This window comes from Odontomachus brunneus, unplaced genomic scaffold (assembly GCF_010583005.1).
Source record: "Odontomachus brunneus isolate Ranch 3 - 2012 unplaced genomic scaffold, Obru_v1 Obru_scaffold_113, whole genome shotgun sequence".
NCBI lineage: Eukaryota > Metazoa > Arthropoda > Insecta > Hymenoptera > Formicidae > Odontomachus > Odontomachus brunneus.
The window spans coordinates 1,178,513-1,197,728 of NW_022639563.1; the positions used below are offsets into that span (position 1 = coordinate 1,178,513).

Here is a 19,216-nt window from a genome sequence, read left to right on the forward strand (position 1 = left end):
CCCCTCTCTCTCTCTCTCTCTCTCTCTCTCTCTCTCTCTCTCTCTCTCTCTCTCTCTTTCTCATCCTACCCATAGTTTAGCGTCCGAAACTGGGAGGACGAATATTTTCGTCCCGGTGGCACGATACGCGCGCTACGTCCGTCGGATAATTAAATTTCTCATCTTCGTGACTGGCAGCATGAAAAAAATTCGTCCTTTGACTCTCGGCTGACGTCGTAATCCGTCATGAGGCGGCCTCCACGCACGTTCTCCTGTTCTCGAGGGTGACGCGGCGATTTCGTGAGCGGGAGGCAGAGAGGGAGCAAGAGAGAGATTTCTCTTCCAATTAACGATATTTATCTTTGCGCCGCTTCGCGCCGCTTTCCTCCTCTCGGATGGCCCGCGTTTTATTTTGCTCGCTTCACGTAGATAGCCGTCGGATGTGCGCGCCGGCTGTTGGAAGAATTATAAGCCGAAATTTCTCAAACCCGCGGGCGAGATTTACCTACGTGGATCCCTTTCTTGGACAGGGGATGAATTATCTATGTGTCTCGCCCCCGGGGCCGTCCTCAGCCTCTTAACCCTCTTTTAGGGTCACACAGCTTCGGCGTGTGAGACTGCCCCCGTGGAAATTTATTTCTTTATACCGGCGCATCTCTTCCTGTAGCTTCTTTCGGAAGTTAATATCCTCCTTAATCTTTTCACGTCCGAGGGAAGGGGAAAGTTCGTGAGCAAGACCCTTGGTGCAACTTTGCGCAAACTTCAACGTACGCGAACTTCCGGCCGTGTGTCTCGCATCGTCTTGCCGCGCAACGTTAAAAATTCGCTCGACAAGAGAGTTATAAAGAGAGAAAGAGAGGGGTTGGCTTTCAATTTGCTCTTGCTCCTTGCTTTTTTTTGTACGTGAGTCGACCTACGTGCAACCAACCACCTCTTCCGTGCCCTCCCTCCTCAGTTCTCGCGATACAGCGTGACTTTGACGCGGACAACCCTTGGGCATTCCTCACCGACGAATACATGAATAATTTCCGCGTCGGCACGGCGCAGTCCGTCGCCGAAAATCGATATTCCATAAATGTGTAAATGTAACCGAATCCTAGGTGATTCCTTCGCCTAAGCAGGGGACGTAACCTTGCCTCGACTAGACGGGCGCGCGTGCAACGAAATGCATTAACGTTGTCGTGCGCGCGCGCGCGCACCACCTGCATCTACGCGCATCGACATCTTCGACAATCCCCCGACTGACAATAGGATCGATAGCGCGACTGCATACAAATCGTCTCTGTCATTATATATAACGCTGCACTGTCTTTCCTGTGTCTGTCGTTCGTGTATAATTTACAACGGCGTCGCCTCGACTGTTCGTCTCGTTCCGTTTGGTTGCAGTTTAACGACAAACTTTGAAATTTTTCGAAGTTTTATTATGCGCGCGAGCAGGGGAGACAGAGAGAGAAAGAGAGAGAGAGAGAGAGAAAAAAAAAGAATAATTCACGTCGATCTGGTCAAACGAAAAAAAAACAGAACAAAGGAAAAATATGAAATGTTGTCGCGATATATTAAAAAGGATTTTCCCGCGTTTGTATGTATCGCGGGCTAACTCGCGAGGGACAGATTTATGGGCAATATCCTCCGCGACGGAAAATTCGGGGCGATAAAGGGCGCCGCGTACGCCAGTGCAAATATTTTTTTTCGGGCTCTCGCGTAGAGAATATCGCGATCGATATTTCCGCGCCGGAAATCACGGCGTAATACGTTCGTGAGTGTTTCCGGGCGTTTCCATGCATCTCGGCAGGCTTGTCACTCTGTCTTCTCGCGACCTTGTTTTCTCTACCCCCACGTCGTGTCCCGTCAGCGTTCGCGATTCCGCGTTTTTCTCGCTGGCGTAAATTCAATCGGCCGATTTTCCCGCGGGAAAGGCCGTTGCTTTAGCCCCCTCCTCTCTACGGGACACGATAGTGCCGTTGTATATAAAATAAAATGAAGGAACACCGAGCACGAAACCGAACGCTCTTTTTCATCGCTTCGGACCGCGTCGCGTTTTGTTTCGGCGCGCCCCTCCTACAGCTGGGGGTTTTTACCGAGGAAAATTTATCATCGGCGCCAGCGAGGCGTTTTACGACAGTGTCAAGTTCCAGCTTTGACTAGAAACAATAGACAGACACGTCGGCAAACTCGCGTAGCGCGTATGAAAAATTCAACGTTAGAATTATAAATCGTTTGATCAGGCACGTCTGACCGCGTGAAAAAATAACGGCGCGAGATGTCCAAGAGATGGATAGATTGATAGAAGCATTTATTTTAGTCCTAGAATATATTCTCTGAACATATGTAGTTACATATGTAATTACAATAAAGCATAATGTGAGCAAGAAGTAATATTTATGATAATTTTATCATTTTAAATTGATATATTTAACGTACACTGCGAAAAATAATTATCAGTATAAATATTTATTAGTAGATTAAATTTTTTTTAATTATGTACATATAGCATAAAATTAAATCTAAGGAGATATACAAGCAAAAGAAAGAGAAAGAAAGAGCGATACAAGCGCAATTTGCAGATCATAAGTTTCTCTCTTTCTCTATCTTCGAGCATTTACGCACCGGTCTAACCCGTCGTGTCAAAAGTGCAACGAACCCGTTATTAATCTCTAATCTTTATTACTAATCTCTACGGCGCGCTAACTGGAACAAATTGATATGATCACGCGAGCCCGCCGTCCATTCATCGAGGGAAAAAATTTTTCGCGATCGAGCTAATCGCATCGATTCACCTCTATTAACGGCCTTCGCCTTTCGAATCCGCCGCATCTGAGACGCGACGTTATGCCGCGTTATCATCGTCATCGTGTCGCGCTGAAAGCGGCGGGAACGGGAAATTGGGACGCGAAATTACGTCGAGCTGATTTCAACGAGATTCACGAACTCTTTCTTCTCTGCTTCACGAAAATAGCGAAACGCGCGGAATACAAGCGAAGCCTAAATGGGAATTAATTAAGAGGGGACGTCAAGGCAGCCGGAACTCAATTCACGCTACGCAGCGAAATATGAAATTTAATTTGTACGTCCGCGCGCGTGCGACGAGCCTGAGAAATTTCGGAACTGCTATCTCGCGTTAAAGATTTCAAAAAAGAAAAAAAAGTAAAACCCATAATAACGTCTTGTCTCAACGATCGTCGCGATTGATGATAACACGATGTCCTCGTGAAATCCATACTTAAGGTAAACCGATTACACAATGTAATCGCCAAGAGTGACATAACGTTCTTGAATACCTCTCGAGTCGCATTTTCGCGAAACGACGCGTCGTTACTTCTCTTGCTCACAATTCCGTCTGAGTCGCGCGCGAAATTCTGTGCCGACAACGGCACTGTATTTCCGACGAATCGCCGGATCTAATAGAACTCGACACGCGGGCGGAATGCGGGATCTATTTGCGGCGTTAAATGTCGATCACGTCTCGGTCATGCGCGTACATGATAGACAGGAGGGAGGACAGTCAATGAGACGTGATTATCGCGGAAACCTGTCCCCGGTCTCCTCCAGTTTCTTCTCAGTTTCTGCCTCTTTTCCGTCGTCTCTCTCGAATCATAAAGTGCCGTCTGTTTTGTCGCTGCGACATGTCGGCGTGTGTGTATCGCGTAAGCTAATGGGTTCTCCATTCTGACGAAATAACCGTGTAAAATTACAAGCGCGACTGCGGTGTTTTATGCGCGAGGAAGTTACTTGAAGTAAAACGCCGTCCAATATACTCTCAACCAAGAGCGCGGTGTCGAACAATCGAGTATCGAGGGAAATGCGCGCCCCGTTCCCAATCTCGCGCGTTGTCCCGTTGCCGTCCTCTTCTCCGTTGAAAGCTCACGAGAGGGATCACCCGGATTTACGGCACGGGATTACTCGGCCGCGTATGTACCGGCGCGAAAATGATCGGGAAATCCCGTACAACCACGCGGAATTTCATTGGAAAAGCGAGCGCGGCGCTTCTCCCCTTGGGTTTAATCGAATGAAAATAACGCCCGCCCGTGTTCTCTCTACTTCACGAGCTTATTCTTTCCTTCTTCTTCTCTCCTCCTTCCGGTTTAGTCCTCCTCGTCCGCGCTCTGTGTGCGTGTAGAATACAGATATTTTAATCCAACGAACATCGGGCGATACCTCGCATGCGTTTCCGAATAACAAAAGCGCGCTCGAGAAAACCCAGCGTGCGGGAACACAAAGCGTCGATTTGCCGATTTTGCAATCGGATGTGCTGCATGTTACATATGTTGCCCGTTACGTCGGACGTGTATTCGAGCGCCGTCGAGCGCTAAGCGACATTCGTACGCACGCTTTGACCCCCCGTACAATCATACTTTTTTGGGACATGCAATGCAATCTGCATCTGTCAGACCCGGACAACCACGAACTACCACGCATGGAAAAAATAGTTTAGTTGAGTCAACCAAATATCTGGCGAAATATGATGGACGAACCAGAAATTCCGGTTGAAGTTATATCAGAATTCTTGTTCAAGTTAGTGAGATCTCCGGTTGATTAGAGCTTGTAAGTCTCAAGTTTATCACAAATTTTGTCATGCAACTAAAAAAAGTTTCAGTTTGGATAATTGAATGGGAAAACCAAACTCGCTGAGATAAGAAATAATATCTCTGTTACTGTGATCGAAAACATTCATCTGAACATTTAGCTGCATAGAAATTCGGCTGAGATAACTGAAAGATAATAGGCTGAGTAGAAACATTCTACGGGAAAGAACATAAAATTTAATGACACTAATGGAGTTGCTTTTTTCGTGTATTTCATGTATTATAATAAATCATAAATCATATTCCACCAGACACTTGGTTAATCCAACCAAACCATTTTGCTGTGTTGAAAATTAATATTTTTCTCAGAAATAAAGAAAAAAATCTCAGCTAAAATTGTAGTGCACACGCAAGAGAAGTTTGATTGAATGAATCAATTCTGGTGAAATATGAACGGTTCAACAATTTCCATTGAAATTACGAAAATTTTTTAATTAAGAAATTTATAATTCTAAATTTTAATAATTTTAATAATTTCAATCAGAATTTCCGCATCATATTGATATTTCACCAAAAATTGGTTAATTCCACCAAACTTTTTTCTGTGCAATAAAATCAAAAAATCCGCAAAAAGATTACGAAAATTAGCGAGCGATCGAATATTCGTTTGGCTCTCACAAATCCAACATTGTACACATAAAGGGCTGATATCTCGTAATTATTACGCCGACATTATCAGGGAATAACGACGACGGCGAAATTTGTCATTGCACCTGGCGAGGTTCAGTTATCGCGGCCGTGATAATTATGCGAGTCGGAGAATTTCGCGTGCGGTTGTCAACTTTAGCTTTTAATGAGGTTCACCACGTTTAATAAGCGCGGCGCGCAAAGGACCCAGGATTTGCATCGCGAAGGAACATTTGAAACCCGAGCTTAAACATTTAGCCTAGTCAACAATAGCGCTGTTGAGAAACAAGCCAGCTCGCGCCGCATTTCTTTTTTCTCTTATTTATTTGAGTTTGCATGAGCAATCCTCTCTCTGGAATGCAAATGAGTGTTGTACGGCATGCAAGCACAGCTCTTCCCCGCGGACGCCTCCTCACCTTCCTTTCCGACTCCTAAGCTACATTCTCTCGAAGTAGTTCTCAAAAAGTTGGCCAAAATTTCCTCGCTCGCGACATAGTGGCTGCCATTTGCAGAATATTCCGATTGTTCTACGTGAACGAGTTCGCGTCGTAGTATTCCGCGAAATTTTGCCCGACACAATGAGCGCAATAAAATTGATCGATAATATATTTTGCGCAATGATACAGAGAACATCTCGAACAAAGTTAACGCGTGTTGCTATAAACGCGAAACAATTCGCATCCTCGCGGAATTGGTAGCGGTTTAAGCTTTCGTTAATGCTCGCAGTTGAGACAAAACCCACGCGTAGTGAATAATAATAATAATCCACTGTTGCATTCGCGCGAAGTTTAATGCATGTAGGTCCCGTAATCTTTCGCGTTAAATATAATTTCGCGATTGTGAGCCGTTATCTCGCTCCGACGGTACGCAGCCGATTGCGGATCTTCGATTTCGCGTGATCCTCACGCGTGGGAGATAACCGCCGCGATGAAACATTTGTTGTCGTGACATTTTGGCCATTTTTTGGAATCTGACGCGATGCGCGAGATGAATGGCCTTGCCGGAAGCATGAAGCTCCCTAGCAAAGAACAAAAAGTCACGCGACCTTTCTTCTAATTTCCTGGGCGCTCGGTTGTTGCAGGCACACACTCCACTTCTCGCGGCCGACACGAGACACGTAAGTAGAAAGTTGGTGGAGCAAAAAGTAGCCGGGAGACAAGGGGGATCGTTAGCGAGTAGACCGCGACCGAGAGAGGAATCGCCGCCGTCACGTGCTCGCGTCGCGTTTTCTTTGACTTGGACGTTACTTGGCCGATAAAGTATGTCGACAAATGCCAGCCGGGGGCAGATCAATGCGGAGACGTCGTTTTATCGTTCGCCAACGTGAAAAGTTTCCTCGTAAGCTCGGTGAGAAGGAAACGAGGAAAACAGCTCGCCTCTTCTCGGGAGAGGATCTCTCTAATTTCATCACGTTTTACACCCACGGCGTGTCACATTCAACGTGGCCGTTTCTTTCTCTCGGCGCGGAATTGGGACGGATTTGCATATGATTGAACCGCGGGCGATAATGTCTCATTGGTAATCGGCGGGAATTTGTTCCATTAATTGCGCGGCCGACACAATTAACAATTCCCACGTTACAGCCCCTTGCATTTTCTGCAAATTAATCGCGCGCGGACCGGTTCGCTATGATGTAATAACACCAACGGCGATATCGCGATGTCCGGGCCTTTATCGCGGCCCGTGTGTCCAACCCGCGCACCTGGCATATAAATAAAGCGGTGTAAACCTGGAAGCGCCGCAATAACGCACGATCGCGTCGAATTTACTATTCGGCACGAGATCGTCCGTGCCAAACTTTCCACGCGCGCGAGAGAGAAAGCAAAAGTCTTGGACAATTGAATCAACGACGATTCGCACAGTCGCGAAGAGTCGTGGACATTCGCAATCACAAGAGAAATGATTATTCAGTTTATTTCTTTTCTTCAGGTTATCTACAGCGAAGAGTATGTTTTTATAATACTCTTAATACTCTTCATGTACTTATCAAATTTTGAGAAAACTCATTATCATGCACTTAAAAGAATTAATTTTTTTTACAAGAATATCATAAAATATCATAAAATCGAATATTTGTTCTAATTGAATATTCTTCGTTGAAATATGCGAAACTTATACTAGGATTCAGGATGTATCTTGAGTAATGTAATGCTCGTAATGAGCTTAGGATAGGTTCGCGGATGCATGAACTTATGAAATATTTGAAACAAGTAACGTTCACTCGAATGCAGCATGCCTTCTTCTGCAAAATGGATCGCATGCCGACCGACCGAACGACCGACTCTTGCGCGCATTTCGAACTTTATCGCAACATAATTGCAGTTTCATATCTCTACCGCGGCGGCTCCCCATAAATTACACGCGCAAGAAGAGACGTAACAGCTAATTATTTGTCCCCAAGTCATTAGCGCTAACGATTTCCCTCCCCCCCTCTCCCACATGCTTCTCACTCCTATCCTCCCCACGCTTTTCCATCCCTTTGCAGCCTGTAGAATGTTCTAATCTACGAGCAACGATTTCGTTCGCGACATGCCGTTCCTTAATCACCATTTAATCGGTTAACTTCGGCGATTATTATCCGCGTATCTTTAAGCGTCTCGAGCGCTATCGACGCGTTGGATCCGGAAGTATTCGGCCCGCCGCGAGTTTCCTCTACCTTCCCCTCTCCCTCTGTCGCACGCGCGCGCATCCGAAAATCGATGCCGTAATGTATGTAGGAAACGGTGTCATCTCTGCTTCCTTCTGAGCGCTCGCTTCCGACCCACGTCGAGCGGTCTCGTCCAATTTGCCGCGAAATTAATCCAGTCGCTTCTTGCGGTAGTTCGCCGGGACTTTAATGACTCGTCTAGCCCTAAGTGATTACCAACGTTGCTCTTGGAGATTTCGCGTCTGTGAAATCTATCTTAAGCCCCGTCCTACATAGCTCGCAGAACGCAAGACGCAGGTCGCAAGCACAGACGTGAGATAACGTGTCCGCTCACGCAAGTCACGCGTATTCGGTTGCACCCTCGCGTTTCACGAGTGCAGCGAGTCGATTCGACTCGGTTGCGTCTTGCTTGCGTTAACGCCAGTCGCGGGGAAAAAGAAACTTCGAAGAAAGTGTGAGGTTATTGTCTTTGCAAAACAGATCGAATCTATTTTGTAGTCGGTAAATTCGTCCGTTGCATTGATAGATATGAGCGCAAGTATATATCGGACCTCTGAAATAACTGGCCAATTAATTACGTTGGTATTACCACAATGAAAAGTAATTTTGAAAAAATCGATAGATACAAATGTAACCTTTTATACGCTGCGTGCCACTTTTGCGTTCAATATAGATATTCTTCTCGCGACGTGTGACTTGCGAACTGCAAATGCGTTTTGCGTATCCTGCGGCTTGCGAGCTATGTAGACAGAGTTCTATGTTTATCTATCCGTTCGCGGATTTGCGTTCCTAACAAATCTTTTTTCGCCGAGGTCGGTCTCTGCTTCTTTTCTTTTCGACTTCGCGACGACACGTTGATTTTCCTCGTGGCGCTGGATGGGCTTCGACTCGATTCCCGATTGGGACGAACGAGTTGATCGCACGCGATCACGCAACGCGAAATCGCAACGACAGCAATTCGCATTCGCGAGGTATCGCGGCCGCGCCGCTCGACATGGACGCTAAATCCCGATAGTCGAGAAGCTTAAAATAATTAGCCCTCGGCGTACGAGTTAAGCTGCAGCTAACCGCGCAGACCGACATATACAGCTCCACGTCGCTTATACGCGCGCAAATATTTCCCTTCGGGCGTGCGTGCGTGCGTGCGTGCGTGCGTGCGTGAACACGCGCAGCGCCGACGAATAAAATATTCGTCGCCGTCATCGCGCAGATCCGAGCATCGGGCTAATTAACTATCGCGACGCATATACGAATTGATCGTTTAATCGTGACATCGCGCTATTAACTCGTGGACACGCACATTCTCGTCGGTATTACACGCTCGGCTCGTTATTTGACGAATTAGAACCAGCATCGAACATCGACAAGTGTTAATGTTCGCGTGACGCTAAGAATAGACATGAAGCTACTTTTGTTTCGTATAAGCGCGCCAAAAAAAGAGTTGTGTGTCGTGAACTTTGACGATCGCGTCGCGCGCGCGTCTATACTCGCGAACCTCTGCTGAGACGGACTCTGCTTAGTCCTGAACGGATTTCAACCCTTTGGTTACGACGCGACAGCCTCTCACTCTTCCTACGACTTCCTGCGATACGCTACACCGGCTGCTGCTATTTTAAGACATTATTCATCCGGGGTTGATTAGTCCCCGTTGGCCGGCGGCCTTTTAAATCACCCTTGTCTCTCGAACGTGCAAACACCCCCGCGTTACCTCTTCCTCAAAAGTTCCGCCAACCAGTTCCTCCTCGGGGAAGATTCATAGCGGGCCTGATTCGATTTGCAACACCGTTTGAAATTCAGGCGAGGGCGTATTTCATTCGCCGACGCGCTTGAGCGAGAGGAGGAGGGTCGAGAAGGTTACCGAGGGGGAGGGAGAGGGAGAGGGCGGCCGGTGAATATCGAGCTTGCCAAATGGAGTAAACTGCAGCCTCCGGCTCGTGTAATCTTCCGGAAGTCGCCGTCTGCCGTCGATTATCTCCTCTCTCTCTCTTTCTGCGTCCCTCTCTCCCCTCTGCTCTCCCTTTCTCTTTTCGTTTGTCGCTTCGTTTCCCTCTTCTTGTCTCATCACCCGTTCGCCTGCCTAGTTCCGTGCCGTTTCTCCCCTTGGCCTTGGCGGTAAATCAGGCGAAAGGGGTGCCGTAGTGATCCAGCGAAATGAAGCCAAGTCGTTTTTACGGGGCGCGACGACGCGAGAATCATATTTTCCGGTGGCTCGCCAGAAAACTGTTTGCGTTCTCGTCGCCGCGCGGTAAAATCTCGCGCCAACGTCGCGAAATGAATATCTCACATGAATAGAAAAGTTCACAGCGCGGCGCTCAACAAATTCCACGGGCGATAAGTCAACATGTTCCCGGGACACATCAGTTCTGGTGCTCATTTCTTTAGGATTACGCGCGTCGCATATTTCCCTGACTGTCGAATACGCCTGGGAGAAGAATCCACTTTTTATATAATCTGCGTAAAAAGCAGTAGATGTTACTAGTTAGTTCGACGCGGGCGACGATAACGACGTCGCCGACATGATAAAGCCCAATACTTTTTACGACGCTTACATAAGAGATGATCGTAGACGCAGCGTATTGCATTATGTCGCCGAACTTGGAATCTACCTGAGTGAAAATTTCGATCACACAATTTTTCTCTCGCATATTTTCCCCCAATATATAATATTACATATAACACTACAAATTTTGTTGACATTGGAAGACTAATAGAGAATCTGGAGGTATAACACTATGGCCCGTGTTAGTAGTAGTCGTCAGGTTTGAATTCAGATGTGAATTTTTCATTTAACAAATATAATATCACATAGAGGAGAGTTGCCGTATCGATCTCCTAAATCGCACCTTATCAAACGTACTTGATCTTTTTAAACGTTTCTAGCACGGAAAGATACAATCTGTAAATATTTCGTTTATATTTCTCATTGCTTATTTATTTCTCATTTTTACCGTTGCTCATATTCAATAATAATAAAGAAATCGATGAGGTACGATATATGGATGAGGTAACTTTTCCTTGTATTATACAATCCAAATAAAAATCTCACGTGACTCTAAATTCAAATTTCTCTGAGTGACTCACTTGTCTCACTTGTCTCACGTGTCAAACAAGTCTCACGAATATTAATACGGGCCTATGTATATACACTACACACTTTTGACATTAGAAATCGTTTGCGTGATCAAACTCCTGACAAGAGGGCGACGTTGAAATTATATTATTAAATCATTATCGTGTCCTGTCAACGAGAGTTGAACACGCGCAGTTGCCCTTGTATCTCGGGACTGGAATATCGTGACGTGGAGGAGCGATCACCGGAGAGCACGTCGGCGAGATAATTTCGTTCTTGCTAATGAGAACTGCAACGTTCCGAAACGCTTATCCGCGTGAGTCGTCCAGAGAGGATCCATTTTCCGCGCGGCAAATCTGGCGACTTCGATCCGGCGGCCCGAAATTCGGCGCTCGGCCACAGCTCGGCTACGTTCTCTCCCGCGGGAAAACCTCCCATTCCGCATTATCCCAAGCCGTCGAAATCCCGCTTCCATCAGGACCTTCATTCCACCTCCCTTCAACCACCGTGTGTATTCCCGTGCCAATATTGCGTCCCAGTCATAATGTTTATGAGCGCGCCTCAAGACGCGATTAAATCTTCGTCACCGTGGCAACGTTAAAACGTCGACGGCGCATTAAAAATATACATCCGCCGGGACAATTAAATCATCGTCGGAGCTTATGAAGTCGCCTGCTGAACTCTACAATCTCCGTCGTTGATCTAAGTGTATCACTTTGAGATTGATTAATAACGTCGCGCTTCTTCATCACGTGCGAATATTTTGACGATTCCGGATTGAACGTTAACGCGCGCGCGTGTGTCTGTACACACACATATGAAACTATGATAATCTATCCGATATTTATTTCGTTCCGGATTAGTTAGATATTCCACGCTATGTATTATCGGGCGTGTGTTCATCGGAATAATCGATACCGCATCTCCCGATACCATCCATTAGCGGTTAGGGATCATCGGCCAGTAGCTCATGTTGATTACCACGTGGTGTTCCTCCTGGCACTTCCTGCGCTTCCGCCCTATAGCGTTGCGCATTATAGGCTGCCAGTATCATAACGGGACATGTCGTATAAATCACATCGAATGACGTGCATGCGTCGCTTTCCCTCTCTCTCTCTCTCTCTCCTCTCTCTCTCTCTCTCTCTCTCTCTCTCTCTCTCTCTCCCCTTTCTCTCTCTCCCTTTCTCCCAGTACGTCCCTTGACGTCGACGCAAATTGCCGACATTAGTCGTTAGTGACGGATCATGACTGACCCTTCCGTTTCGAGGAGATCGCTGCCACCGCTGCCGCCGTCGTCGCTGCCCTTCGATTTCGCACGTCTAATAACTCAATCCTGTTAATATTAGCCGGTTCACATTCGCTTCTCGGCGGCAATCTAGGCACAATACTTTTACACCGAGGAAGGCTCCTTCAGCTGCTTCGCGGTCACTTTGACGTTCTTCCCGCGTTTCCATCGTTACCTGCGTGCGTCTTGTCCGTTTCTCCTGCTCTCTGACACTTTCGGATAAAGAAACGTTTTTTCACCAACAGAACGTTTCGCCCTGCGTTTCGCTTCACGCTGCATTTCGAGGAACCAACGTTCGAATCGGCGTCGGGGCGTCAGCGTAACATGTTTTTCTTCGGCTCTTAATGATTTTTCCGATACGCGCGGCGTCCTGCGTGCCGGCGATCGTTTATCTTGATTTCACAGAGGATACTCTGTTGCGGTTCGCACGAGGCGCGGAATTTATATTAATGGTGGCACGCATGGATATTAGGCGTAATTACGCTCTTCCGCCGCGAACGCCGCTCACCGTGCGCGAGAGACTCGCGCTCGTGAAACAAAAAAAAAGAGAATAAGAGAAATAAAAAATAATATATAACGCTTGTTGCCGCGGGACGCACCGAGACAGTTTGCCGGACACTTTGTTGTGGGAAGTGGTGTTTTGAATGAATCGAGACACGTCGAGTCCAGCCGCGCTTCTCGTTATCTCTCGCCCTATTCCGGAACGTGTGCCCCGTTGTTTTCGCAACTTTTGTTAACGCTGATCGCACGTCGACGCTCTAAATAATTGTTTTTACTCCCGCAATCAACCTTTCACCACCACGTTTGCCCTTAAATTAACGTAGCAATAACCGTCAGCGTACTATGCAAAAATTATCCGAGAAAGTTTTTTCGCTCGCGTGCGCAGCGTTAACGGAGCTGGGGAACGTCGTTAAAATCGGCATCGTCCCGAGCTCAGCCGTCGCTCACGAGCGGAGAGGTACATTTTCCGCGCGAGTTTTCGACCGTGCCAGTGAATATCAAAATAACCGATTAAGCGCGCACGACAGCAGCGGCACCGGTGTGTTCGGCCGGAAAGATTTGCTTTGGAATTAGGGCACCCGCAGCACATCCCAAACTGCCTGGACTGGCACACGCAGATACGTTCTCCGCAGGTGCATAAACTTTAACTCGCAAATTCTGTAATCGCCACGCTCGGCCCGCCCGTTGCATCCGGGCGAATTGCAAACGCGTCGTGGCAGATTCGCGTCCATGCGGTCGCATCGCGAGAGCGCGATCGATTCGATCGGGCGGTCGAAAAAGGCGCTTTGCCTCGTGATTTCGCGCAGTAATCGCATGTATCAAGCCGATTCCCACGAGAGAGAGAGAGAGAGAGAGGAGAGAGGGACAAATGTGAACGCGATACGTATCGAGATCGATGTTTGACGATGGACTTTTCGCGATGGATAATCTCGCGCTTGATAAAAATAAAAACGTGTCACTCGAGCGAATAATTTCTGCATCTCTGTTGTAGGATCAAATAATGCCATAAAAATTACAAAATAGCATGTCAGCGTGTACGAAACGTGTCGCGAATCGAAGCTTATTACGGATATCGCGCAAGCGAGGGAGGGAGAGATAGAAAGAGGAAGATAGCTTGAAGGTGTCGTAAATATTAATCAGGTTCAACGAATATCTCCAGCGCGCAGAAATAATTAATGCCTCGGCGGATGTGAATAATCCACTTTTATAAAACGTTCGTCCCGCCTCCGGCGATCGATATCCGGCGGCCGGAGTTTATGAATTGATTTATGAAGGAGGAAACGTCCGGGCGCTGGTTTCCAGAGACGGTTTGCCCGCATCTGAAAATTGGAGAATATTATCATAATGTATTCCGGCTCATCTGCATTGGAATTACCGAGCAGATAAGGACCGGCAGGGTAGGAGGGAGGGAGAACACTCGATATGAACGCGGGTTAAAAGTGCGGCTGATTTTCCCCCGGGAAAATAAGCGTATGGTAAACCAGTTGTCGGAGTGTGTACGCGGTCGCGCGCGCACACTGTTTTCCGCTCGAAATTTTCCGTACTGCACACGTCGTTAATTTACCTCTCGCCCGCGGTTATTATATCCCAGTTTACAATAGGATCATTTGAACGCGGCGGAAACATTGACGTTGCGAAAAATTGCCATTGCCGGCGAATTTTTCCTATGGTATACGCGCGATGCAACGAGAAACGTGAGAACGTGAGGATAGTGTGTGCGCCGTGCGTGGAAAGAGGATGAAACGAGTTATTATTTTAACAATTACACGACGAGACGACAACGACGACGACGGGCAAAATGAATTATACATGTTTCATGCCCTTAGGGAACCTTTATTTAGCAGTAAGTTAACATCAAACGAACGAAAACGAGCGAACGAGCGGCGCCGTCCGCGGACGCGATGAAATCTAAAACCCGAGGAGTGTATTTAGGTCGACTCGGTTGTCTCTGGCAGCCCGTTCGTCCTGACTTTTTCAAACTGGCCGGACAATTTCCGCGGGTTTATCTTCGCGAAACTTACTCGGCGCCCGCGCGCACGTAAAGCCTGTCGAGTAATTTGAACGAAAAGTCAACTCCGGGGCTCTTTATTTTGCTTGCCGTTTCGGCGCTTCAACGTTCGCAAGGAACTACTGCGTCCCGCGAATCGACGAAATCGAGACGAACAAACTCACGGTGTTATTTCATGCTCATTATATCAGTTTGGATACTATTAAAAGCGCGGGGCGCTGTTATAATTATAAAACACACAATTGAGAAAAAAATATTTAAGAAAGAAAAAAAATATTGCAGTGAAAGAATAATAATAACATAGTTATTTTGTACTGATACAAAATATTTTCCAAATAAGGAAATATACATTTTCTTAAAATCTGAGCTTTTCATGCAATAAATTGAGAACAAGCAATAAATTGTCTGTTCCCTTCACCTAAAAAAGAATTGAGATTTATATTTAAGTAAATATGTTACTATATTATATTTAAGTAAATATGTTACTAGTTCTCACCGAATAAATATTTTTTGTTCTTCAGATATTTTTTCTCTCATTAAAACGCGTCTGATCATTTTACAAATTATTTTTCGTGCGCTCCTGTTTCCATCTGCTTAAATATCAGAAAATATTTAGTCGTCCAAGTATTAACGAGATTGATTATTTTGTAAATAATATAAAAAGTATTTATTTAGAAATATTATACCTATTATTTTACATGTTTCTCCTAGAGTTTGAGACATTTTTCCTAAATCTCTAGAAGTTCCTTTATACTCTTGTCAAACAAGGTTTTCTGGATCGCGTATACATCCAATTTTGCACGTTGTCAATAATTTCTAAATAATCCTTGTCCTTGTCTAAATAAATCCTCCCACTTAAAATGCAACCAAGATTCTCTCTTTTTCTGTGACATCAACTGCAATGTCATTCACTACCGAGGCTAAAACACTCCTCCCTTCCTCTTCACAAGTGATACGTTATCCAAATTTGATCGTAGCTGCGCCGGTTAAACATTTAGTCCGGGCGACCGCGATAAATCTGGCGTTTGAAAGTGGACGAGACGTTTCGCGGATAACTGGGACGTGGGTCTTATCGCGCCCGGCCGAACGTCGGCGTCGCGAACCTTAGACACAATTAATCTTTGTGACGGCGAATCTGTTTACCAGCCGATACATACACAAAAGCGCGCGGTTTCGACGCAAACCCATTCACCGTAACGCCGCCGCCGTCGGATATCTCGTTGTGCTAAGCGCCGTCGGGCGCGGGAGGAGGCTGGGGGACGCCGGGATGCGTCGTTGCACCTGCATGGATTTCGGGATGGCGCGGAATAAGGTCGTAAACTCCCGGGCGTAAACCGTAAATGGTACGTGCCGGAGTAGAATGAAGTTCACCGTTGAATCGGAAGAGCCCGGGCCGATCGCCTCGATCGAGCGAGCGAGCGAACGAACGAACGCTGCTGGTCGGACCGCCTCGTTCGATCTACGTAAAGCGAAACGCGCAACACGAGACTGTAACTCAGCGACGGGATTACCAGTCAAAACTACTAGAGAGTTATACGGGCCACGGAATCGCTTAGTTCGTCTCTTTTCCGCCGGAAACTATTGCACCCGCACGACGACGATCATGTACCCGCGCGCCAGTTCCGACGATCATGTACCGTCATGATCGCGCGTTCCTCCGGAATATTACGTGAATCTTGGTTTTCGTCGAACGACTCGGGTGTCAGCTTGCTCGAGCCTTGACTTTCAATTGTTTAATTTCAATTTGTATATTCCTTTTATTTCATATGTGCTATTTACATCTCAAAAACTGAAATGCTCTGTTAAACTTGATGTGTTTCCAGCGGAATACGCTAGATTTCCAACGTAGAAATTGACTATAAGTTTCTTTGCAAAGTAGACCTTACTGATAGTCTATTTCTACGGACTACCAAAAGCATAATACAATTGAAAGGAATTCATGTGAGAAAAGAAGAACTATATAGTATTCTCTCCGCGTTGTACTTTTTTCTTGGCACAGATATACAAGTATAGTTTGTGTCTAAATATACTTAGAATTATCAGAGCTATCCAGTATTATCCAGAGCGAACAGTAAATCGGGATTAGTACACAAATGTTTCGTACCAACGCTTTATCACCGTCTCTTGCGCCCCCGTGTGTATGGACCGAAACACAATATAATTAGATCCCGCGCGGTGGAGCTGGGATGCGTCAATCCCTGGACGGGAGCACATTCTCATTGGCCAACTACTTGGGGGATAACGACGCTCTAAAGTGTCTTGATTTTCGTGGAAATTCCCGAAAAGCGGAGCGCGCGAGGGGTGTTCGGTACTTTACCTCGCCCCGACAAATTCTCGCGGCGTGAGTTTATTGCGCGAGGGGGTCTTCCCGAGCATTCCGCGGATTAACTCGTCAAAGTGTCCCCCAAGAAACCGTCCGTGTATGCAACTATGCGGCGCGAGACCGAAGTTTACCGCCGCCACCTTTGCGCTGCGACGTGCATTATTTGTTTCCCCCGTTTCGACTCACGACGCGTAATCAGAAATTACGAGTGTCGCGGGGAAGTAATTAGAAATTTGTGCAATTTCGCTCATCACCATCGCGGGAACCTCGAGATATCTTGGAAGACCGTCGCAGTTTTCAACGACAATATTAGAGGAATAAAACGACTCATTCTCTCTCTCTCTCTCTCTCTCTCTCTCTCTCTCTCTCTCTCGCGGTAAATGAAAAGGAACATTTATCCGAATTTCCGATCCGAACATCCGGAGAAACGTTTCCTCGCGACACTCAGAACGCAACAGGAGAGACAGAAAGCACGAACAGCTCATCCGATCTTGGGAAACAAAAATTGAATTTTCCCCACACGCCAGGCGGTAATGAGAGGAAAAAGGGCGCAACGCGCTGCATCTGTATAAGTAATTCGCTCGATCGATTCGGCGCCGAGCAAGTTTATCGGTTGCACCGTCGCCGCGAATAGCTGCACGAAAAAACTGCAGAGATAGGTAGAAACAGCGATCGATTGATCAATTGAGCGTTGATTTCTCGTTCTAGGACAATCCTACGAGAACGTGAACACAGTCATACAAGAGTATTTTAACACGCACGTTTTACAGATATATAATTTTCTTTAACACACAAGAAGCTACATTATGTTGAAAATAATTGTCTGATTTGACAAGAAGAAAAATCAAAAGAGAAAGAGAGACAAATTGCGAGAGAAGCGAAGCGACGAGGATCATCGGGCGAGGAATAATATGCCGGATTACTCGGCCAAATTGCGTCACGAGAGATATAAAAGCGCTCGCACTTCGCGCCTCGATTCAATAGGCAATCTCGTCGAGAGGCAGATGCGATCGCGCGTCTCTGATCGCGCCTCGGTTCATGGCGTTACACGACCAAACCCGTGCGACACGCGTCGTCCCTCACGTGAGAAATCGTTCGCCGTTGCCGCTCCGCGTTATTATTGCGCCGGAATCGCTTGTTCTCCCATGTAATCCGATAAAGAGGCACTACATACGTACCGTCCGGATTTTTACGGCCTCTACGAGAGTAAGCAACCTTTGACAACCCTTTTCGCGCCGAGAGAGAACGCCAGCGCAGTGGCGGGAAAAGAATAGGAAAGAAAAGGCAGCCGGACATGACTGGGATAAGATGGCCGGCACTTCGGATTCGCCCGAAAACTTGGAGCCTTTAGCGCGGTCCGCTTGCTGACGCGGTGTACAGGATTGGAATAAATTTACGACCCTTGGTGCCTCGTATTAAGCATTCTGATCTTCCCCTCCGATCCAGTCTTCCATTGTTAAGAGTTCCATCGATTCCTTGCCAGTCTATCCTGAATCTAATTATTACGTTACGATAAACGGGATATTTACTTATTTATTTATGAATATAGTCGGTAAATTGGAGAACGGTGGCTTCACTATTGCCACATTTAATCAATAGTTAGCCAAGATTCTGTTTAAAAAAACGTACAAATACGTAGAACCATTTACGACCGCTCGATGCGGTTAATACTCTTTCCAAAGAAGACCGTCGAGTTTCCAACGAGGAGCAATCGTCACTTGTGTGAACTTGGCACACCATATTAAAAAATGTGACATTTTTTTTAGAGTTCTGATACTCTCTTGAAAAGTTCTAGAGCTCTATGCAACAATTTTAAATAGTTCCGGTCATTAAATACAAAAAAATAGACTTTCAAAAAAAGGTGCGCTAAGTTCTCGCAGGGCACCTAATCAGTAAAATTAACTATTTCTTTAGAACTATTGTTATATATGATATAGAACTCTAGAACTATTGTAAAACAAACCGGAACTCTAAAGAAATAGTTAATTTTACTGATTAGATGCGCTGCGTGAAGTTAGCGCACCTTTTTTTGAAAGTCTATTTTTTTGTATTTAATGACCGGAACTATTTCAAATTGTTGCATAGAGCTCTAGAACTTTTCAACGGAGTATCAGAACTCTAAAAAAAATTTCACATTTTTGAAAATGGTGTGCCAAGTTCACACAGACTTGGCACACCATATTTAAAAATGTG

General features: G+C 46.2%; 1 protein-coding gene across 3 annotated transcripts in view; it reads left to right on the top strand.

The window, feature by feature from the left end:
* The window catches only part of LOC116849356, a 473,095-nt gene extending 455,693 nt beyond the window's left edge, over nt 1-17,402 (top strand). For all 3 annotated transcript variants that reach the window (XM_032826434.1, XM_032826431.1, XM_032826433.1), the window contains one exon: nt 6,271-17,402. In XM_032826434.1, the coding sequence (XP_032682325.1) occupies nt 6,271-6,447 (177 nt within the window). In that variant the 3' untranslated portion in view covers nt 6,448-17,402. The remainder of the gene's footprint in view (nt 1-6,270) is intronic.
* The last annotated feature ends 1,814 nt before the right edge of the window (nt 17,403-19,216 follow it).